The sequence below is a fragment of the Macaca mulatta genome, chromosome 13 (genome assembly GCF_049350105.2).
Source record: "Macaca mulatta isolate MMU2019108-1 chromosome 13, T2T-MMU8v2.0, whole genome shotgun sequence".
NCBI lineage: Eukaryota > Metazoa > Chordata > Mammalia > Primates > Cercopithecidae > Macaca > Macaca mulatta.
The window spans coordinates 66,668,100-66,692,084 of record NC_133418.1 but is presented as its reverse complement, the minus strand read 5'-3'; the positions used below and the strand labels follow the sequence as shown (position 1 = coordinate 66,692,084).

General features: G+C 36.1%; 1 protein-coding gene across 7 annotated transcripts in view; it reads left to right on the top strand.

Annotated features, from left to right (window-relative positions):
- Positions 1–2,999: 2,999 nt before the first annotated feature.
- Positions 3,000–23,985, top strand: part of VRK2 (VRK serine/threonine kinase 2) — a 112,962-nt gene continuing 91,976 nt past the window's right edge. For 3 of the 7 annotated variants that reach the window (XM_028832465.2, XM_028832466.2, XM_028832467.2), the window contains exons 1-2: positions 3,234–3,420; positions 5,405–5,545. In XM_028832465.2, coding sequence (XP_028688298.1) covers positions 5,410–5,545 — 136 coding nt within the window. In that variant the 5' untranslated portion in view covers positions 3,234–3,420; positions 5,405–5,409. Of the gene's footprint in view, positions 3,142–3,233; positions 3,421–5,404; positions 5,546–14,902; positions 15,040–23,985 lie in introns of those variants that run through there. The other 4 variants (XM_077958684.1, XM_077958685.1, XM_077958686.1 and 1 more) reach the window with 3 other exon arrangements.

Below are 23,985 nucleotides of genomic sequence, written 5' to 3'. Positions count from 1 at the left end.
ATGTATAATAATGTATCTACTACCACAGTAAAGAAATTTAACATTTGCAATGTTTCAGCTCTTTGCAGTCAATCCCAGCTCTTCAATTTCGAATAAAGGATTATATTGTATATACTCCTTTGTGTCTTTTTTCTTTCACATAGCATTGTGTTTTTGATATTCATCCAGCTTGTTGACTATACTGGTGCTTTGCTCCTTTTTATTGCTGAGTGATGGTTCATTGTATATTTGCTTATTCATTCACCAGTTGATGGAAATTTATTTCCAGTTTTTGGCTATTATATATGAAGCTGCTCTAATTCTTTGTGTGGATACAGGTTTGGATTTATCTTGGGTAAATATGCAAATGCTGGGTTGTATTTTAATTGTATGTTTGACACTATAAGAACCTGCCAAACTGTTTTCCAGAGTGGCTGTACCATCAACAGCAATATAAGAGAGTTCCAAGTTGTTCCAAATCCTTGGTAACTTAATAGTATATTTTGAAAAGCAAAAGTTTTTCATTTTGATGAAGTTAAATTGTCAATTTCTTCTTTTAGATTTCCAGCTTTTAAATTTTTTATACTTTATAACTACACACAGTTAAAGATTATAGATTTTCTGCTAGGTTTTCTCTAAAAGGTTTTAGATTTACATCTTGTATTTAGATTTAGCTGTATGATCAGTTTCAAGTTAATTTTTACATGGGGTATGAATTAAGGGTTTTTCTTCTTTCTTCTTTTTTTGTTTTTGTATATATGGATGTCTAGCTGTTCTAACATTTGTTGAATATTCTGCCATTCCTGGGGCTTTAGATTAGTACTTTTCCCCACCTTCATGGTCACACGATGACTGCAGCCATTTTAACCATCATATCAGAGACTATCTCTTCCAAGAATGTGTCCAGGAAACTTCTTTTCACCTCTTGTTATCTAGACTCAACACATATTTATTTTATACTGTCTAAACCAATCATGGGAATTGGAATGGGGCCCGCATGATTCATTTATTCATTCAAGAAGGAAATGGTTGTCTATATCCTTTCTAGGGATTGGGGATACAGTGGTAACGAAAACAGGCAAAAATGTTGCCTGACCTCCTGAAACATACAATTTACTGAAAAAGATTGTCTTTTGTCAAAATAAATAATAAACTGTATAATATATGGCTGTACAGCAGTAGGTACTAGGGGAAAATACAGAGAAAGAGGCTATGAGATATTGTGGGTGGCTTGAAATTTCAGATAGGATGTTTACGAAAGGTCTCACTGAAATGACTTTTAAATAAAGACCTGAAGGAAGTGATGGACTAGGCCATATAGATACCAGGTTGAAGAGTGGTCCACGTGGCAGGAAATGTGCAACGTTCCTGAGAACAGCAGGCCACAGTGGTTGAAGAGAGTAATAGGAGATTGGGGAGTGGGAGTGCATAACAGGTAGATCACTGTTGTTTCCAACGAGGGGCAATTTTGGCAAAATTTGGTAATGTTGGGGGATATTTTGGTTGTTATAACTTGTGTGGGAGGGAGTGCTGAGGAGACCAGGGAGACTGCTAAATACGCTACAATGCACAGGACAGCTTACCTCTCAATCATCCTCCTCCTTCTATACCCCCAACAAAGAATTATCCAGGCTGACTGTCAATAGTGCCCAGGTTGAGAAATGCTGTTTAAAGTCATAGTGAAGACTGGCTAACAGTGAGTAAATTGGAATGACACTGAATTGTTTTAAGTTCAGGAATTATTTAAGCTTTAAGGATCATGTGGCTGTTTGTTGTGAACAGACTAAAGGGGTAAGAGGGTATGAAATATTTAGCAGGGTAATACAATTACCTAGAGAAAAAATATGGTTTGGGCCAGAATGCAGGTAAGGTGCTAAGTGATAGATGTTGGATGTATTTTGGAGGTTGAGCCAACAGGATTTACTAACACACTGGATACATGCCTGTAGGGAGAGGAACCACCTACAAGTAATCTGCTGTGGCTGTTGCTGGAGCTGTGTCTTCCCAAAAGGGACCCGGGGAAGTGGTGGAAAGCTGAACAAATTTGGAAAGGAGGAAAGAATACCCAATATGGATATTAGGATCAGTAACCAATTGCATCTGTTACATATATATCTTACGAAAATAAGAAAGCACACTGTTGGACCAGTGAATGACTAAGGGCACAATTATTCTATGGACTAAGTTTCTTTAAAAATACTTTTTTGTTTTTAGAAACGCCTTCTCATGCCATCTTTCATTTTGGTGACCGTCTGAAAGATGTAGGAAGTCCCAATTCCTTATTCTATCAAATTCATTAAAGGGCTCCAATTTTCCTTTCAGTATTTGCATCCCAACCAATTATTGGTGGTTCCTATGCAGAAGGCTTAAGTATTAATAATCTTTTTCTAAGCATTTGTTTGGTTTAGTCTAAAATATAAGCTATGAGTCTTTTTTTTTCCTTCGACACGGAGTTTCGCTCTTGTTGCCCACGCTTGGGTGCAGTGGAGCGATCTCTGCATACTGCAATCGCCGTTTCCCGGGTTCAAGCGCTTCTCCTGCCTCAGCCTCCCCAGTAGCTGGGATTACAGGTGTCCACCACCACGCCTGGCTAATTTTTTGTATTTTTAGTAGAGACGGGGTTTCACCATGTTGGCCAGGCTGGTCTCAAACTCCTGATCTTAGAGGATCCACCCACCTCGGCCTCCCAAAGTGATGGATACAGGCGTGAGCCACCGCGCCTGGCCGATATGGGTCTTTATATATTAGAAAACTGCTTAATAAAGTCCTCACTTTATTATCATAATCATAACCAATATCCTTATAATCTAATAACTATGGTTATTTTCATTTCACAGACAAAAAAAAAAAATCTGAAGTTTGTTAAGTAATTACGGTGTTAAAATTATCCAACGATTAATGGCAGAAATAGGTCCTGAACCAATATGCCTTTGAGAATTTAAACGCGGTGAGTTACATACAGGCCCTCCTAACTGGAGTGTTCGCTAGTACCACTAGTTGCTCGGCGAGAGCTCGGTAAGTACTGGCCATTTGGAAGCTCGTGGTACTCAAGCTGTGGTACAGGAGACCTAACACTCCTACACAAATGCAGGTCGTGCTTATTTCGTACCAAACTGGTCTGGCGGCGGCTCTTTGTCCAGACGCTGGCGGGCCAGGGTGGAGGTAAAAACATTTGTAGCCGCGCCCTCTCCTTCCCCTGGGCGTCTCCGGGGCGTGGACAGGCCGCTGAAAAGAACCGGCTGCGGCCTGTGCCAGGCTCCGCGGGCTGCTGCACTGCGAGGCCGAGGCAGCTAGTGAGAAGTTAAGAAGGCCCTAAGGAGAGCCGGCTCGGATGCTGGGCCCGCCTCCCCGCGGGATTGTAGGCCCGGGGGCTCCGCCTGGTCCCGAGCGGCAGGCAGGAGGCGGTGCGCGCGGCCCGGCGGCGAGGGACACTGAGGCCCGGTCAGTCTTTTGCTCTGGGGTCTTGGTTGGGGTGCAGCACCTCCGCGCTCCGCTCTCCGCTTGCACTGCCGGAGCCGCGGCCCCGCCCGGGAAAGAGCTGCCGTCGGAGTGAGACGCCGGGGAGTCTGGGCTGCGTCTTAGTCTTGCCCTGGGCTTGGTCTCTGCTTCCGCGTTTGGTTCCTTTTTCCCCTCTGGGGGTGAGAACCAGGCGTCCCCTTCTACTCGCGTTGGCCAAAAGCGGGGTCCGAGGTGTCAGTGGAAAAGAGGGTGGCGTTTCTCTTTTTGCCGGTGCAGAGAGAACTTGGGGTGGGAAGGCTGGTCGTGGCTCCCCGGCGCGCTAAGGGCGGACGGACCAGGCGGCTGGGCCGCGCTGCTCTCGATTCCTCCCGCAGGGTCAGGGGCCGCGGCGGGGTTGGAGGTCAGCCCTGGCTCATGTTAACCTCTGGGTATCAGTTTGCCCGGAAACTCGTGTTAAGGACTTCATCTTAGCCTTGGGAATGTACCCAGAAGCCAAAGGGACACCCCTGATAGGGACTGGCCCTGAGAGGAGGCTGTCGTTTCCCCGAGCAGAAGAACTCGGGACCCGCCCCCAGGATGTGCATTTCGTAGTCAGGGTCTCCTTTACCGCCTCAAGCCCTGAAGCCACTGCCTTGCCCCAAAATGTGTTTATCCTCTTTATAATTATTTAGAATTTATGCCTTAATCAGTAGTTTTTTACACTTCGGAGACTTTTAAGTTTTAAATCAGTAAATCTGTAATAGGTACCAGCATCTATAATGTACTGGTCGAGGGAAACCTCCACAAAACTTTTCCTACTTTATGATACAATCAATGCTCCAGGCATGGTTCACCATCCAAATTCCCAGCTTCCCTTGTGTGCCTATCAGGAGGAGGACAGGTGAATATTGTTAAAGATACACGCAGCGACTCTACCTGGGATGATGCTGCTAAGTAAAAAAGCAGTTAAGTGAAGGAGGAAAAATAGACACTTATGGAAGATAGGAAGATTATATTAAGAAAACTTTACGTGTATATGTTTATAAATAACTTTCATGTCAGAAACTCTTAATAGTTTTAAAAAATTCTTCAGAAATACTTAGAGGATCATGGTTAACCTTCACATTTAAATTATTTTGAGGCATATATGCTGGCATATATATATTTTCCCCTAAGAAATTTTCTCTTTTAACTCAGAATTTCCCATTGAGAAATTTGCTAACCTATATACAATTATAATTAGTTGATTAAAGTTGCATGGCTGTGCTATGGAGATTATGTTTTTGTTGTTGGTGGCACAGAAGTAATCTCTAAGGCAGGACTATTTTCACTGTGATGAACTGAGAGAGGGTAAGAAGACAAAATGCTGAGAATATTTTGGCAGCCCAGGAACTACCCGATGGCCTAGTGTTCTGCTAAATTACATATCCATGAAAATCCCTGGCTCATTTAACAAATGTTTACTGAGTACCTACTCGGTGTCACATGCTTTGCTTGGTGGTGATGATGTCCATTGCCATTGTCTGTGTCTTCCCAATCCAGTTCTGTGTTCTAGTGACTGAAGACCTTCTCACTTTTAACATTTTACATTCTCAATGAAAGCAGTATTTCTATGTGTATGAAATTTATTTTATTTTTTCATTGGAAATTGTTAATTTCTTGTTGCTTAAGGTGTATCCTGCATGTTAATATGTGCCATAGACCCCGGAAATGAATTTTGGAAGTGTTGTATTAAATGAAATTTGATTAATTTGCTTCTGTTTTTTTTAAATATCCATATCTGTTAGATCTCAATATTGTAATGTATATGAATTTCTAATTTGAATATAATGTGTGGGCTTTTCCAAACTGAATTAACTTTAGAATCCTAATTTCTAGGAACCTGGGAAAGTTCCCCATTGAAGACATTTTGGGAAATGTATTTTAACTCTAAAGAGTTTTATTTGTTCTTATTTTTACCCATTTATCTCACCCCTTCTGCCAACAGAAGTGATGCCACCAAAAAGAAATGAAAAATACAAACTTCCTATTCCACTTCCAGAAGGCAAGGTTCTGGATGATATGGAAGGCAATCAGTGGGTACTGGGCAAGAAGATTGGCTCTGGAGGATTTGGATTGATATATTTAGGTAAAGTAAAACCTTAAATTACCAATTATTCTTATTTCTGTGACTGTAGCTGTGATTACTTAGTGACATTTTAAGAATGGAAATATGGAATTCATATGTGTACTTTATTAAAATTCATGATTGTACTTGATTAAGTAATAATATAGTACAGTGTCTGGGTTCAAGACATCACTGACCCACTCCTTGTTGTCCATGTTTTTCTAAATAACTCTTAGAAGCCTTTTTAGAGCATAATTTTACAATATGCCAGACAAAATGCTTTCTTTTTTTTGAGAACTTGTTTTCTTAGAAACATGCTTTTTTCTGATGAGAAACCACAACTGTATAGATAAAAATACTTTCTGTGAATCTTAATCATTAATATTTAGGGAAAGCAAAGGTCTAGTCATTTCTTAACTGGGCTCTACTGGAGAATTCATAGATAAAACTTAAGGCATCTATTCTATGGAATAAATTAACTTCTAGTGCATCTAGAGTGGTCCTAGGGATGTGCCATTCTTGGGATAATTGAAAAAATAAACACTCAAAATTATTTTCTGTGATCTGTGGTACAGTAAGGAACCATGGGCTGGGTAGGCCTTTACATTGCATTTAAGCATTTAAAAATTACACTGAACTTTAATGAATCATTCAAGGCTATCTTAAATCTGTGTTGAGGAAGGGATATCCATTAAAAGATTGATGAATAAAATAAGGAAAATGTTAATGATTTTTAAAAATATACCCTCAAGAATAAATTCTCCTAAACGTACTGGCTGAGATCACATCTATTTCCACAGGAGTTTAAGGAGTTGATAAAATACCTCCTTTGAGGGAATCTTGGGTTCTCATGAAATATTTCCAGAAAAACATGCTTCATGGATCCTGAAACATAAAGATCCTCTTCTGATAAAACTAAGATTGTAGTTTTGAATGAATGAATAAAATTTGGTCAATAAGTAGCTGCTTATTAAATACTTCAGTGTCTAATCTAGTTGGAAAGACAAGACCAGCACAAAAAATTGTATGGGCCAAGTAAAGGACAATTACCCCATTTAAAGGGTTTGAACTTGCTTGAAATTGCAAAATGCTGTGATTATTAAGTGCTAGATTTAGTGACATAGTCAACACTGTTCAATAGAAATGTAATACAAGCTACATATGTAGTTTAAAATTTTCTAGGAGCCACATTAAAATACATTAAAAGAAACAGGTGAAATTATTTTAATAATATTTAATGCAGTATATCAAAAATACTATTTCAATATGCTCTTAACATAAACAAATGAAATATTTTACTTTTTTAAATGAAAGTCTTCAAAATCTAAGGTTTATCTAGTCTCAAGAGCCCAATTACCACGTGGCTCATGTGCTCAGTAACTACATGTGGCTACTGTATAGAATATTACATATAAAGACTATGTGAGAATGAGTATTGTTTGAAACTTGAACTTAGTGAATTCTGTATTACAGCAAAGCATTAAGATCTCTAGTATACTGTCTTGACTGAAGGTCGAGATACAGTGTTGAATACATTATTTCTGATGTGGCTGAGCTATAGGCTTGGATTCCATAGCTTATCACTTTTGGTTTTCTAATGTTTGTATTATTTGAGTAATTTCAAAGAACTAGAAAAAAACATTGACTATGTTGATCTTACCTCTTTTCTCTTTTTGAAATGTAAATATTATATGTATTTAAATTCAAATCAATGTTTAAGATTAATTAGTGTATGTCTGCATATCTGTATGTATTTATGTGTACACATAGTCACTATTGTTACTGTTATGATAAGGGAATATACTTGCATAGGCATGTGACTTACTTGCCCCTATTCAAATGCAGAAAAATCTTTGCTTCTTTCAGTCTAAGTACAGTGTCACATACTTTTACTTTTTTTTTTTTTTTTTTTTGAGATGGAATCTCACTCTGTGGCCCAGACTGGAGTGCAGTGGCTTAATCTCAGACCACTGCAATCTCCACCTCCTAGGTTCATGCAATTCTCATGCCTCAACCTCCCAAGTAGCTGGGAGTACAGGCACTTGCCACCATGCCCGGCTAATTTTTGTATTTTTAATAGAAATGGGGTTTTGCCATATTAGCCAGGCTGGTCTTGAACTCCTGACCTCAGGTGATCTGCCCACCTCGGCCTCCCAAAGTGCTGGGATTACAGACGTGAGCCACTGCGCCCAGCCTACTTATTTTTTTTATTACTAAAATAATACTATTTGTTTTATAATATATTTCAGGGTTCAGTATGTAATGGAACATTCTCTAGTATCTGAACTTTAAAACCTGGACCCTAGGAAGATTAGCGAGTGCACACCATTGAGGAAGGACTTTAAAGAAATATTTAGCTATTTTCAGAAAAAAGGCTCTGATACTTCAGATTTTGTGATAAAGATGTGTGTTCCAAATGTTGTAACTGTTCCATTAAAAGTGATGCTAATGAGTCGTAGAATCAGTTTAACTTCACTAAACTTAGTTTTTACTTTTTTCAAAGCTATACAAACAAATCAACATGAAATTACATAATGTTTTTGCATTTTACCATGGTTCTTATCACTTCCTCTATATAAATGAAGAGAAGAAGCAGTAAAATTCAGATTTTCCTGAATACCTTTGTGTCCAGCTACATTCATTTCAGGTATTCTTTCCAGATACCCCCTTTCAGCAGACACTTGATCAGCATTTACTGCCTAAGGCTGAGAAGAAACTAGCCGCTCTGTCTAGCTCATTGTGCATGTACAACTGTCCTCTAGCGTTGACATCAGTAGCCAGGGCCTTTTGGTAATCAGCAGCTTACAGTTAAGGGGAAGGGGCAGAGAAGTTTGGTATTTACTCTTGACCTGGAGAAATAATGTGCCTCTGGCATTAATATAAATAGAAGAGTGAAAAGAAGTCTGAATACAAGAACAAAGTCAAAGTTCTTTCTTTGAATATGAAAAGAGAAGGGGAGGAAAAAAGAAGAAAGGAAGCTGGTTTGGGGATGGGAAAAATTGCTATCATTTTAGTATCAAATAAGTGAAAAAGTTTTTTAAACTTCAGGAAGGAGAGAAAACTGAGGGTTAGAATTTAATTATAATGCTAGGTATAACATAGAACCAAGTAAATTAAGGGAGAATTGCGTAAATAATAGCAGAGGTTTTGGCATTAGGCATATATGACCTGAATCCTGACCTGATGAAGCCACTCACTCATCTAGTTACTTAATCCTTTGGGTTCTTTGTTTCTATTCTGCATAATTGTGATAACAATAATTGTGAGGAGAATTAAATGATTTTGTTTTTAAGGAACTTGATAAACATTTAATAAATGTAATTTATTTATTTATTTCCTTAGACATTCCCATTCTTAATACTGGTGCCATAGTGGGGCCAGGCTCAGTGGCTCATGCCTGTAATCCTAGCACTTTGGAAGGCCCAGGCAGGTGGATTGCCTATGCTCCAGCCTGGGCAACTTGGTGAAACCCTATCTCTACTAAAATACAAAAAATTAGCTGGTTGTGGTAATGTGTGCCTGTAGTCCCAGCTACTCAGGAGACTATGGCATGAGAATTGCCTGAACCTGGGAGGAGGAGGTTGTAGTGAGCCAAGATCGCACCACTGCATTCTAGTTTAGGTGACAGAGTGAGACTGTCTTTAAAAAAAAAAAAAAAAAAAGTTGCTGCCATAGTTAAGACGATGACAAAGAACTCCATTGGAAGGGTGAATTTTCTATTTATTCTATGAATTTTGGTGGATTTAACTACTAATGTGGTAAAACTGAGAACATAGAGAATGTCAACAGAAGACTTTATGACATTTTACTGAAAAAAGCTCCCCCTAAAATTTGCTATAGTAGTGAAAAGTTCTCATACAAGCTGTATTTATCTGCTTCAGATATGAAAGCTATTGGTTTTAGAAATTATTCAAAATTGAGAATAACAGAATTACAGGATAAACTTTAGCCATATTATTTTGAAGGCTGATTATATAAGTAAAAGATATGATTTATCTGTAGAAGTTTTAGTTTCTTGAAGGTGGGCACGGTGATGACCATTTAGCATCTTTGGAGTGTCAAGCACAGAATAGATGTTCAACAGTTATTTGCCTAAGAAATTGAGACTGAGATTGGAGTACTTAACCCACACAAGCTAGTTTGCTTTGTTCTCTTCCATAATTATAGATGTCACTCTTAACTTTGGTCTACTCCTACAGATGAGTATCCTTAGTCACCAGGAAAGTTGAAACAAGGCAACTATCATGACATCATCTAAAAGAATGTGCATATGCTTTATTGACAGGGCATCAGTAGCAATATCTTTTAGATATTATCTCAAAGCTTTTATAAAGAATAACATATTTTTATAACTAAAGTTAACTGTGGTGAAGCCTAAAAATCAGATCATTTATCCATGGACAGATGTTTAAATTTCATCAAATTGACTGCCAGACATTTTTGGATCATGCTGTCAGATTAGCCTAATTTTGTGCTTTAGAAACATAGAAGGAATTTTTTGTTGGGGGTAGGTTTTTAAAAATTATCAAAGTTTAACTCATTTATTTTACTGATAAGGAAACACATATTTTTAACAAGTAAAAATAAACCACATACATAGAATTTGTTTTACTTCTTCATAAAATAATTTTTTACTATCTTTATAGTGAGCTATAATAGATTGATTTTAAGGTATGCAGAATAAAGTTTAGAAGAGTACAATGATAATACTAGCAACAAAGTAGTGTGTTGGAATACATATTGCTTCATGACATATTACGTTATTAAATGTTATTTTGGTAGTGTTTTATAGAGAGAGCTTTGAGATAAATAGCCTTATTTGACGCAGTGCAACATTGTGGTGCCACTGCAATTGTTATTAGGCAATTTTGCAAATGATACTGTGGGAATGAAGAAAAGAATTGAATAAATGTGAAAATGAGAAAAATTTGTACTAGAAACTATAGTATTTATGATAAATTAGTTTCCAGAAGGTGTAAATAATAGGTAATATAAACTCAAAATGAGGAAGGGATCACTTGAAATTTTGTAAATTTAATGTGTTTGTTGGACTGACAGACAAGAAATAAAAGTCTCTATAAGATGTATTTTAATTTTGTTTATATTTAAATTTTAAGTTTTTAAAGAGATAGCAGTACCCAATTATCTATCAGTTAAGAAATCTAGGTGTTTAGAAAGTTTGGGTTCCTTCCATTAAAATGGAGACTTATAAGACTTGGCTTCTTCATTTTTTTAAAATATCTATTTTTTAAGCATATTTCATATTATGATTCTTCTTCAATTTCAACACTTTACTGTCAAATTCTTTTGCCTTAAGGGAAGATTTATAAAATACTCTGTCCTTCAGTGCATTTATATATTATGTCTCTTCCACTGCATCTGTTACTATCTTGTAACTGTTTACAGTGGTCAAGGTTTTTTTTTTAATTTGAAGCCTATTGCTATGGGGAAATTTCTTCTTTCTGAAATGAGCTCACCTCTATTGCCACACAATAAAAGAATTCTCAGCTTTTGAGAGCTTCTGGCTTCCTTATGAAATATGGATAGACTTCTGCTTCTGAAGTGTTTTAGGTTTTTTTTTTTTTTCTTTAGATAAGGAAGAAGAGGAATAAATAGTATGAGGTGTGTTTCTTCTTTTAAGACACAGGAATATCTATATCAGATAAATGAGAAGAAAATTAAGAAACTTTAAAGCTCTAAATGAGAGAGCTCATTAGAAATTAGCTACTTGGATGATGAAAATTTGTTCATCATCTACACTTAAAGGCACTTATGGTTTTTATACTGCTTAGATACTTGATTTTGCAATTAGTATTTCTTTAGAATGTTCGTCCCTGATAGCTCCATCACATGGACTGAGTTATTCCTGAACACTCTATTGTATGCTCCATTAAAAAATATTTTAAGGAGAAAAGAGAGAAAACTCAGCAATTATTTCAAGATAATTGTTGAGGACTTCCCTTGTCTCTTTTAAAAGCATGGCCTTTTGTTAGCCAAGTGGATTTATCTTTTCTTTAACATCTTCTATCAAGTAATACTTGAGGGAAATATTCTGTAGAAAGACATCCATTGAAGGCCAGAAACATCTACAGATGCAATGTGATCCCAAGCAATGAAGCATGTGGCCCTTCATTGGCATTATATGATAACAGGAGGATCTTCTGGCAGAAGAACTGACTTTTGCTGCGTTCTGCATGCTGCCCCTCCAAACCCATCTTTGATTGGCACCTATGCCCTATTGAAACTGGCATCACACCTTCTGAATGGGCACAGTGCCAGGCTAGCAGATGGGTATGGGCAAAAGCATGCCAGAAACCCAGTATGTGAATCAAGTTTAAGTATCAGGGGCCCAAATTCCCATCCAGGGATATAAAAACTACAGTCTGTTGAGAGCTTTTTGTGCTTAAGGTTAAAGGACATGCCATTTCTACTCCAGCTTAGAAGTTGATTAATTTTGAAAGTCAAACAGCAGCTCCTGTGGCTGTGTCAGGCAAAATCCTATCTTTGGTGAATGAGAATTACTACTTCATGTAGGGAAGAGAAAGTATTGTAATGAAGTTTCCAATGAGAGTTACTCTCCTGCAAGTGCCTCCAGCACTTAAGCAGCATGCATTCAGTGGAGATGAATATTTCTATTCTCCAGCAGAGCCAGGTGCAATCAAAGCCAGATCTTCAACCTGCTGCAGTAAAGAACCCTAAATTTAGAAAGGGCAGGCAAAGTTTAGAAGAACTCCTTGGTGGCAGGCAGCTCTTTTCACTATGAACTGATGAAGCTTCACAAAATTGTATAAAAGAGATGAAGAGAAAACTCCAAATAAAAGACCTTCAGAAAATGTCATCCTGAAACAGAAAGATTTTTAATAAACCAAAGGAAAAAGTTTAGTCCTTTCTCCTCAATGCAGAAAATCTTCAGAGTTTTCTATCAATAAAAACTTAGTTAACCAAAATGTTAGAACCAACTTAATGCATAAGTAACAAAACTTTCTATTTTTACATTTATTTCATTGCATGTCTATCATGTATATAAACTTTGCTTCTTGAATAATGGATTTTGCATAAAATTGAGTTCTAAACATCATATTTCCTTCTGATTGTCTCACACCCACTACAGAACTCCCCTCCCCCACCCCCTGAAAGAGGGCACTCTTCCTTCTGATCACTTTAATCATATCTTCTAAATGCTCTAAAATTTACAGGAATGCCTGTAAGACCAGCTGTGGCCAAGAGAAGCTTTTCCTAATCGCCTTATAGCCGTTGCTTTTGCTTTTTCACTGTGTAAACTTTATCTATGGAACAGATTCCATGAGACCGTTGTGAATACTTCAACGTATTCAAAACATATAACTGCCACAAATTAAACTACTAAAACTAAAGCTGGTGCATTGTAACTGCCAAGTAAAACTGGCACGTCCCTCTGTCAGACTGCAGGAGAGTGTGCCATACAGTCCTCGGAAAACACAATTCATCCAGAAGCACTCTTGTCACTTGCTCTGATATTAAACCAGAGAAAGTGACATTAATTAAGAAGTGACATGAGCCAACAAAGGCAATGAATTCTCAGCTTTGGCTCATGTGCAGACCTTAATCCAACCTGGTCTGCTTAGGTAGTGTGGCTATTTCTGAAGAGTAACTAATGTGGCTACTCTCACCCCACCTCCTCTCATCTTCCCAGTCTGGAACACAGTTTTAAGGAACTATCATTTTATCTCCAGGGTTGGACTAGTTAATTGGTACACTGGTAGTCATTGCAGGGCTTCCCAAAATAGTGGGAAAGTGGTGGCATGTGATGCTTTTATTGTACTTGGTAATGGTGGGAGATGTACAACTAGAGGTAGAGGAGAGTTGGTCTAACAAAAAGGCAAGCAACAGCCAAATAGCAGAGTACCTAGACTTGGTAGACTGGAAGCAAGGAAGGTGTGTTGCTAGGACTGGTTGTGGAAACAAATGGTGACTGGTAGGCTTTATGGAAATTCCGACATGCTAAAGAGGCACGCTGGGGAGTGTTCATAACTTCTGTCTTTGTTCCCGTGGTGTGCTTTCACATGATGCTCACCTCATCATTTCAGACGGTCACTATTTTGTATGTTGTCTTTTTTACCTGTTTCCCCCAACATGTGTGCACACAGACACTACATTATAAACTGCTTACAGGCAGTCACTGACAGTGCTTAATATGGCCTTGCATGTTACTGTTCTTAAAAAGTGATTTGTTAAATTAACTCTAGAACTGTTCTATTATGATATTCCCAGCAAATAGGTTGTCTGAGACAAAAAATTCCATGCTCTGTCCTATATGTGACCTGTGTGTAAGGTACTGTACTTTCAGATTTAGAGAAATTCTTTTGTATCTTTTGGGGAATTTGAAGGGCAAAAAGTATGTGTTTATTTTCTTTTCAAGTATATTTTTAAAATACAAAGAAGCTGTGTACTTAATCCATAGATTGTAGAATTTATTGTGAAGAGTCTACTCTGTTAATGCATAGTATGGAGAAGGCACTAAAAAATGGACATTGTGTTAAGACAAATCAGTTTTGTCTTTCTAATAAAACAGTTCTTCTGAGTAGTATTTAATTGAAGTAGAACTAATAGCAAGTGTAAACTTTTGTGGGGAAAAGCATGGTGTTTATTATTAAATGGATTGACTTACAGGCATGTAACATGCATAAGAAATCAAGTTTTCAAAGAATGTAAACACAACATTTACAGAAAATAAATTATTGGGATTTCTTTTAATCCAAGTCTGTGAAAGGTTTGATTAAGGGTTTTGTACATAGTCAGAAGCTTTTGTTATGGTTTCTGGGCAGGGGTATTTTATGTTTGAGATCGGGAATTTTCTATCCACATAATTAGTCATGAGGTTTAATGTACATTTTTTTTTTATATCAGGCAGACAATGTCTTCAAAGAGACAGCAGTGCTGCAAAGGAGCAAGAAAAGAAGGCCAAAGTTGACACACAGAGAGGCAAAACAGTGTAGGAAAAATCAACACGTTTTGCAAAATCAATCATTGAAAATGTGTCAGCATTCAGGAGACTGTCTTTAATTTGCAATCCAAGTGAAATAGAGTATTTAAATATGAGAGGCAGTATTATTGAGCCCAGCATGCCTGCTACCACTTGTTTGACTAGCTCAGAATAGAACACTGAGAGGCAAGGGCTCAAAGTTAAATGAACATTTATACATTTTAAAATCAAATGAAAGATTCAGAGTATATTCATGAATTAATTTTTTTTTTCAAAGCCCTAAATTTAATCAGCTGGAATTACTTTAAAAGTGTCATTCTATTTAACTTTTGGAAATGATGAATTTGCCTTTTAATAGGGATGCTGTATTTTATCATGAAGATGAAACAAACTGTCTTTTGTTAATTATTCCCCAGAGACACTGGCCATTTTTCTCTCTCCAATGCTTAGTGTGGAGTAAAGGCAGCTTCCCGCAAATTTATTTCAAGCAAGAGCAATCGGAAGCTTCAACATGTGTGAAAGAGGCGCATAGAGAACATAGCTTCCATTTCAGGTATTCTGAGTGCCACCTAATGAACCTCTTAGAGATAATGTTACTAAAGCCTCACTGATGAGGCCATGAACATAGAACACAGGAAAGTAAAAAAGAATGAAAGAAGAGTCTGGTAAAGAGTAGTAGATGTGTCAAATGTGTCTGTAGTATCTGATAAATGCTGGGACTAGTTTTTGAATTCTTTTTTTAGGAAATTATCATCTTTATTATCAACTACTAAAATCTTTCACTTAGTGTGTGCCAAGCTCTGTGTTAAGTGCATTGCATGAATTATTTCATTGAATCCTCTCAGCAGCTTAACTAAGGAAGACATTGAGGCCTAAAGAGGATACGTAAATTACCTTGTGGCCACAATTTTTAAAATGTCTCAAATATTAAAATATTTGAGCTCCAGTCCCTGCCCTACTGATGTCCCTTGTCAAAGAACACTTGAATTTATTGTTAGCCAGATAAAACAGTGGCAAATGGCATGCTTATGACAAGCTCATTTCTAAAGTAACAGCAAAATATGTAATTGATAGTATTGGCAGCTAATTTAAGAAATCTGTTAGTGATGATGCTAATAATGGTGTCATTTTCATTCAGATTGACAACTCAAGGCATAGAGCATCAGTGATATGTTTTTGATATTATTAAGATCTCAAAATCTGTGAAAGAACATCTGATATTTATAGTAAACCTAATGTTAGGCACTGGAAAAATTACATTAAAAATGTACCATACCTCAAACAATATTTTTATGGAAAAAAGTGCGAATAGTCATCTAATAGTTCATGCAATCTGATGAGAAAGATTTGTTGGATTTTCATGCCTTTGCAAAACTGAATACATTTATCTAGTTTTATACATTTTATACATTTGTTTTGAGTCAAATAAGTAACAGGAAGATCCAAATAGACCTGTTTAAATCCCTATGATATGATTTTAATAAGCACCATATAAAAATGGATACCTTTATAAATATTGAATGATTCTTGACCATATTTTTTTCCATTGGATAATAATTTAAAGATACACTGCTTAGAAAACTAGGTCTTTTAAAGAGTAAAACAAACAGAAAATAAGAAAAATAGGATTGTGTTAAAGAACATATCCCTTTACAGAATTTGTTTCAGATACCAATATATTTTATTTATAATAAAAGTCTAGGTTTTGAAAAATTATTTTTAAATAACTAAAATTAGTTATTTCAAGATATTATACAGTAGTAATGATTATTACATACTCACGAGTGATTTCATGAAGAAGTTAGAACATGTAGCGGTAAACCTTGGGGTGTTTATAATAAAGAAGAGATATTAGCTATTGCAATGCAAGATTTTATACTAGAATACTTTTTAATTTGGTGTATATATATTTAACAAGGAAAAGAATGAACAAATGCAAGTTACTACATTAAATACATGTTCTTGAGCACTTACAGAGATATGGGATTATTAATTTCAAATTCTGGAGAATGTAAAGAAAAGCTATTCATTATGCTTGGTCTTATTTCTATTAAAAAGTCATGTGTTACAGTTCTGTCTTCTCCAGTATCAAATGTGAGTATTATAATTGAGAATGGAGAATTAGTTACGTAAACCTTTTATTCTACACAGTATTAGGAGGATAGTAGAAGAAAAAGTAGTAAAACTGACCAAAAAAAAAAAAAAAAAATCTCACATAAGACAAAGAAAAGTGAGAAGAAAACAAAACAAACCGGTATAGCTAACAGGTAAATGTTGCTGTGTGATGAAAAGAGGAAGAAAAAAATTGTATAGTCTTCCACAATAATCAGAATGTCTACTCTAGCAGAAAGCTTTTGAGCAAGATAAATCTTCTGAAATTAACTAGTTTAATGTAGATTGACTATAATAAAGAATTCCTGTAAAAAAATAAGTATTTTTTTTTTCGGGTGGAGCACTTTTAAGTTCCTTCTGACTGTGAAAACCTGTTAAATCCTGAAAGATGGAGTTAAATTTATAAATGATCTGTTGATATTGGCACATGGATAGAGGCCTTAAGGAAATAATGAATGCAGCTGGTAAAGAAGCAAATCTCAGTCACAGAAAAATGAGATAAAGAGACCATCAAGAAGAAAAAATAATGGCTATGTTATCTGTTTATGTAGTGTATCTTTGGATAGTAAGAACATCACATGAAAATGTAAAGACATGCAAAATAAAGACCATAATGAAAAACATAAGAAAGATTTCCCTTATTTGCAGCCTGATTTCAGCATAAATATTAGAAAGTGCTTCAAAAAAGCAGGAACAGGGCTAAAGATTCTTACATAATAGGTTTTTAAACCTAAATTACAGAACTTACAATATTATTTAAGGAAGAGAGGTCAAGAACTACTTCAGCCCTCACTTCATACACTTTGAAAATAGGATTTATGATGGCTAAGAAAAATAATAGCTCTCATTCTATTGTATGGCCAAATTGAATGTCTCTTAGGAGGTAGAAGGAAACATTTGAGGTCTTAGTAAACCTGAAATTGTTTCTTAATAGATTATCACTAAGATAAAATAGGCTTGAAAGTAGTGTATGATTGAAAATGACTTACAAGAGATAAATGAGTTAAACTATTAAGAAAAGATTTGATGATATAAAGCAAAACCAGTTTAGTAAAACTTGGGGGATTTTTTTTTTAAGAACTGTAAGTTGTGAATATAGAATTTTATAACAAAGTTCAAATTTCTCAATTAGATTGATGAACTGTGGTTCAAAATTATAGGAAAGGGAAGCTCAAAGTGTATTTAGTTAATAATAATAAAAGCAGCTAAGTTAGAGTTTATTAGTGTTAATGTTTGAGAAATAGATAAATGGGTTGGAAGATATAATTTGTGGTAAAATGAAATAAATATGTAATATATACCACAACCTGTAAGTAACTGGCCAAAGGCAGCAAAGAAAAATGACAATTACATAAATTAGTGTATTATAATAAAATTGTCAGTTAACTACATTAGAAAAAAGTCTGTGAGCCTCAATTAAAGAAGATCACTGACAGAACTTCATAATCAGTTGCCAAAAGAGAAATACTTAAAATGATAAGATATAAAGACACTAAAAGGTTAAGGTTTTTCATGCACATGTAACTAAACAGTAAAGCAATAGCAGGATCTGTTATTTTATATTCCACAGTAAAAATCATTAAGAGAGCTAAACAAGGATGTATTTAGGGTAAAAGGTTAGTAGAACAAAGTGAAAATGTAATGATAGAATATAATATAATGAGAATGCTATTGTTTATTTTTATCCTTGAAGAGAAAGTAGCAGACATTCAATAAGAAATTATTATAAATATGACTGGAGATACTATAAATAAATTCAGAAAATGACAAACCGGTTACCACTAAGTCTTCACACTGGTCTCTGTGGAACCCAGGTGTAGAGGTGAAAGGGGTAAGGGTTCTGGTCTCCCATCCCATGTTTCAACCTTAGCATTTCTGCTTTATCTGTTTCATATTCAGGCTTACCTTGTCTTATTGCACATCACTTTATTGTGCTTTGCAGATACTGTGTTTTTTTACACACTAAGGGTTGTGGCAACCCTGCATCAACCAAATCTGTCAGTGCTATTTTTTCCAGCAGCGTGTGCTTCATGCATGCCTGTGTCGAATTTTGGTCATTTTGACAATATTTCAAACTTTTTTGTTATTGTATCTTTTATGGTGATCTGTGATCAATGAGCTTTCTTGTGATTATCATAATTGTTTTGAGGAATCATGAACCACACCCATACAAGATGGTGAATTTAATTGGTAAATCTAACTGCACCACTGACCAGTCATGCTCCCGTCATTCTCCCTTACCTCAGACCTCTCTATTCTCTGTGATACAACAATTTTGAAATTAGGTCAATTAATAACCCTGAAGTGGCCTTTAAGTATTCAAGTGAAAGAAAGAGTTACGCATTTCTCACTTTAAATCAAAAGCTAGAAATAATTAAGCCCAGTGAGGAAGGCATATCGAAAGCTCAGATAGGTTAAAAGCTAGGCCTCTTACATCGGTTAGCCAGATTGTGAATGCAAAGGAAAAGTTCTTGAAAGAAATTAAAAGTGCTACTCCAGTGAACACACGAATGATAGGAAAGTGAAGCAGCCTTATTGCTGATAAGGAGAAAGTTTCAGTGGTCTGGATAGAAGATCAAACCAGCCACAACATCCCCGTAAGCCAAAGCCTAATCCAGAGCAAGCTCCGAACTCTTCAATTCTGGGAAAGCTGAGAGAGGCAAGGAAGCTGCAGAAGAAACGTCTGAAGCTAGCAAAGGTTGGTTCATGAGGTTTTAAGGAAAGAAGTCATCTCCAAAACATAAAAATGGAAGGTGAAATGGCAAGTGCTGATGTGGAAGCTGCAGCAAGTTATCCAGAAGTTCTAGCTAAGATCAATGGTGAAGGTGGTTACACTAACAAATTTTCGGTGTAAATGAAACAGCCTTCTATTGGAAGAAGATACTGTGTAGGACATTCATTGCTAGAGAGAAGTCAGTGCCTGGGTTGAAAGCTTCTAAAGACAGGCTGACTCTCTTCTTATGGACTATTGCAGATGATGACTTTAAGTGGAAGCCAGTGCTTACCATTCAGAAAATCCTAAGGCCCTTGAGAATTATGTTTATTATCTATTCTGCCTGTACTCTGTAAATGGAACAACAAAGCCTGGATGACAGTGCGTCTGTTTACAGCATGGTTTACTGATTTTTTTTTTTTTTTTTTTTTAGTTTTATTTTTCTTATTTTAAAATTGTGTATATTTAAGGCATATGTCACAGGTTTTTTTTGTTTTGTTTTGTTTTTAAACATATGAGTGAGAACAACTGTCCCTCACCCATTTTGGGAGAAGAGGGGGAGATGAAGAGAAGTGGATTAAAGGGTACAAACATACAGTGAGCTAAAAGGAATGAATTCAATGTTTGATAGCAGAGTAGGATGACTATAATTAACAAAAATGTATTGTACTTTGGTAATGGGTACCCTGAATACCCTGACTTGGTCACTATGTGTTGTATGCTTGTAACAAATTTTCTCATGTACCCCGTAAATTTGCACGAATAATAAAGAGTTTACTGAATATTTTAAGCCTGCTGTTGAAATCTTCTCAGAAACAAAAAATTACTTTCAAAATAAATAACTACTTGTTGACAATGCACGTTAGTTACCCAAGAACTCTGATGGAGATGTACAAGGAGAGTGATGTTGTTTTCATGCCTGCTAACATAGTGTCCATTCTGTAGCTCATGGATCAAAGGAGTAACTAACTTTCAAGTCTTACTATTTAAGAAGTAAATAAGGCTTCAGCTGCCATAGATAATGATTCCTCAGATGGATCTGGGCAAAATGAATGGAAAGTCTTCTGGAAAGGATTCACCGTCCAGATGCCATTAACAACATTCATGATTCATGGAAGGACATAAAAATAGCAATATTAACAAGAGTTTGGAAGAGGTTGTTTCCAGCCCTTGTGGGTGACTTTGTGGAGTTCAAGCCTTCAGTGAAGAAGCATCTGTAGATGTGATGGAAATGGCAAGAGAACTGGAATTAGAGGTGAAAACTGAAGATGTGACTGAACTGCTCAATCTCATGGTAACAACTTATGAGGAGTTGCTTCTTAAGAATGAACAAAGAGAGTGGTTTCCTGAGATGGAATCTATCCTGGTAAAGATGCCATAAACATTGTTGAAATGACAGCAAAGTTTTAGAGTATTACATAAATTTAGCTGATAAAGCAGTGGCACGGTTTGAGAGGATTGACTTCAATTTTGAAAGGTCTGTTGTAGATAAAATGCTAACAAACAACATCGTGAGCTGCAGAGAGATCTTTTGTGAAAGCGAGAGTCAATTGATGTGGCAAACTTCATTGCTATCTTAAGAAATTGCCACAGTCACCCCAGTCTTCAGCACTCACTACCCTGATGAGTCAGCAACTATCCACATCAAGACCTTCCACAAACAAAAAGATTATAACTTGCTAAAAGCTCACATGATTGCTGAAATTTTTTAGCAATAAAATATTTTTAAATTAAGGCATGTACAGTGTTTTTTAAAAGATACTGCTGTTGTACCCTTAATAGACTACAGTATCATGTAAATATAACTTTTGTATGTACTGGGCAACCAAAAAATTCACACTACTTGCTTTATTACAATATTCATTTTGTTGCATTGATGTGGAACCGAACCTGCAGTATCTCCAAAATATCAGGATTCCAAGAAACATTCTGTTACTAAGAGTTTGAAGATAACTGATTGTGCTATAATAATAAGTGATAAAGTGAAATATGTAATAGAAAAAGTTTTAGTTTGGAGGGTTTTTAACAGTGTTACAGAGAATACACTTTTTTTTTCAAGTACACAATAATTTGTTTTAAAAATATATGTGATTTAGAAAATATAAAAATTTTTAACAGGTCATAGTTTTGGAATCTAATCCTGGAAACAAATACCAGTATGACTTTGCTTGTTCTGTTTTTCTCTTTATCACTTACATTCTGTCTCATTTCTACATATTCAGTTTGTGCTCATGTCAAGTCCACCTTCCCTTGAAGCCTACTGCTTTTCTTTGTGCATTTTCTACCACAGTTTTATATTGTGTATTTATTTTCTGCAATATTTTTGCTTCTATTTTATAACTAAGCATATTCTATTTTGTATTATGATTATGTATCTTTTTTCTTATAAAAATAAAGAGAAAAAAATCTTTGTACTTTTCTGTGAATTTTAACATACCCACCAACATAATTAGGATACAGGACAGATTCATCACCCCTAAAATCTTCCTTATACTATCCCTTCGTGACCATAGCCTCCTTTTACCCTGAATCTCTGGCAGCCATTGATCTATTCTGCATCAGTATAGATGTGCTTTTTGGGGAATGTATGGGATTACTATTAAGTGGAATCAGGTGATATGTGTCATTTGTAATTTTTTTTTCCACTTAGCATAATGCCTTTGAGATTGACTCAAATTGTTGTGTGTGTCAGCAGTTTTTTATTGTCAAGTAGTAATCTGTTGTATGAATGTATCAGAGTTAGTATATTCTACACTGAAGGACATTTGGATAGTGTGATTCCTTCAACTTTTTCTTCAAAATTGTTTTAGCTATTTTAATTCCTTTGCTTTTCCATATACATAATTAACTTACATTTCCAGAACGACGACAACAAAAATTTCTGGGATTTTAATTGATATTGAGCTAAATCTATTGATAAATTTGGGGAAAATTAACATTTCTACTATGTAGAGTCATCCAAACCATATATACAGCATGTGTCCCCATTTCTTTAGGTCTTCACTGATTTCTTGTATCAGCTTTTTGTAGTTATTAGCATACTAGTCCTATACATATATTGTTGGGTATATATTAATATATACATTTTTTGGAGCTATTGAAAATGTTCTTGGTTTTTAAATTTCAGTTTCCATTTGTACATTAGTAGTATATAGAAATATGATTGATTTTTGTATGTTGACCTTATATCCTGTGAATTTGGTAAACCCAGTTATTCTAGGATTGGATTTTCTTTTGTGGCAGATTCTTTGGGAATTTCTACGTAGACAATCACATCATCTGGGGATAGGGAAAACTTTCTTACCAAATGTGCGCTTTTCATTTATGTTCTTATTGCACTGGCTAGGACTTACAGTGATTTATAGAATAGAAATAGCAAGAGTGCTCATTTTTGACTTGTTCTCATTTTTAGGGAGAATGTATTCAGCTTCTCACCATTTAGTGTGATGTTAACTGTAGGTTTTTCATACCTGTTCTTTGTCAAGTTAAGTGTACTGAGTTTTGATCATAAAAGGGTGTTGAATTCTGTCAATTGCCTTTTCTACTTCAATTGATGTGATCAGGTGGTTCTTCTTTAGATTATTAATGTGGTAGATGACATTGAGTTTTGAATATTGAAACATTCTTGCATTCCTCAAATTAACTTGATCATGGTGTATTATTATTTTTATATATTTCTGGATTCCACTTGCTTATATTTTGAGAATCTTTCCATCTTTGTTAAGGAGACTATCAGTGTATACTTTTATTTATTTATTTATTTATTTCCCCTACCATCTTTGTCTAATTTTGTATCAGGGTAATTCTGGCCTCATAAAATGAGTTCTGAAGTATTCTTTCTTTTGTTTTCTGGAAGTGAATGTGTAGAATTAGTGTTATTCATTTTTTAAATGTTTTGTATAGGTCAGAAAGCCTTTTTTTTTGTTTTTTTGAGACGGAGTCTCGCTCTGTTGTCCGGGCTGGAGTGCAGTGGCGCGATCTCGGCTCACTGCAAGCTCCGCCTCCCGGGTTCACGCCATTCTCCTGCCTCAGCCTCCCCAGTAGCTGGGACTACAGGTGCCTGCCACCACGCCCGGCTAATTTATTTTTGTATTTTTAGTAGAGATGGGGTTTCACCCTGTTAGCAAGGATGGTCTGGATCTCCTGACCTTGTGATCCGCCCGCCTCAGCCTCCCAAAGTGCTGGGATTACAGGCGTGAGCCACCGCACCCGGCCTAGAAAGGCATTTAAAAAACAAACAAACAAACAAACAAACAAACAAACAATGGTTTCACTTTCTTTAGTAGTTACTTAGGACTAATCTGGTTATTTGTTTCAGATAACTTAGTACTTCATGGTTTTTCAGGAATTGCTCCATTTTGTCATCAGTTGTGATTATTAATATTGCCAACTTGATTGGATTGAAGGATGCAAAGTGTTGTCCCTGGATGTGTCTGTAAGGGTGTTGCCAAAGCATATTAACAGTTGAGTCAATTGATTGGAAGAGGTAGACCCACCCTCAATCTGAGTGAGCAACGTCTAATCAGCATGCAAAAGAAGATGGAAAGAGCAGATTTGCTGAGAGTTCTGGCCCTCATCTTTCTCTCCTGCTGGATGCTTCCTGCTCTTGAAGATTGACTGACATCCAGACTCCAGATTCTTCAGCTTTTGGATTCTTGGACTCACATCAGTAGT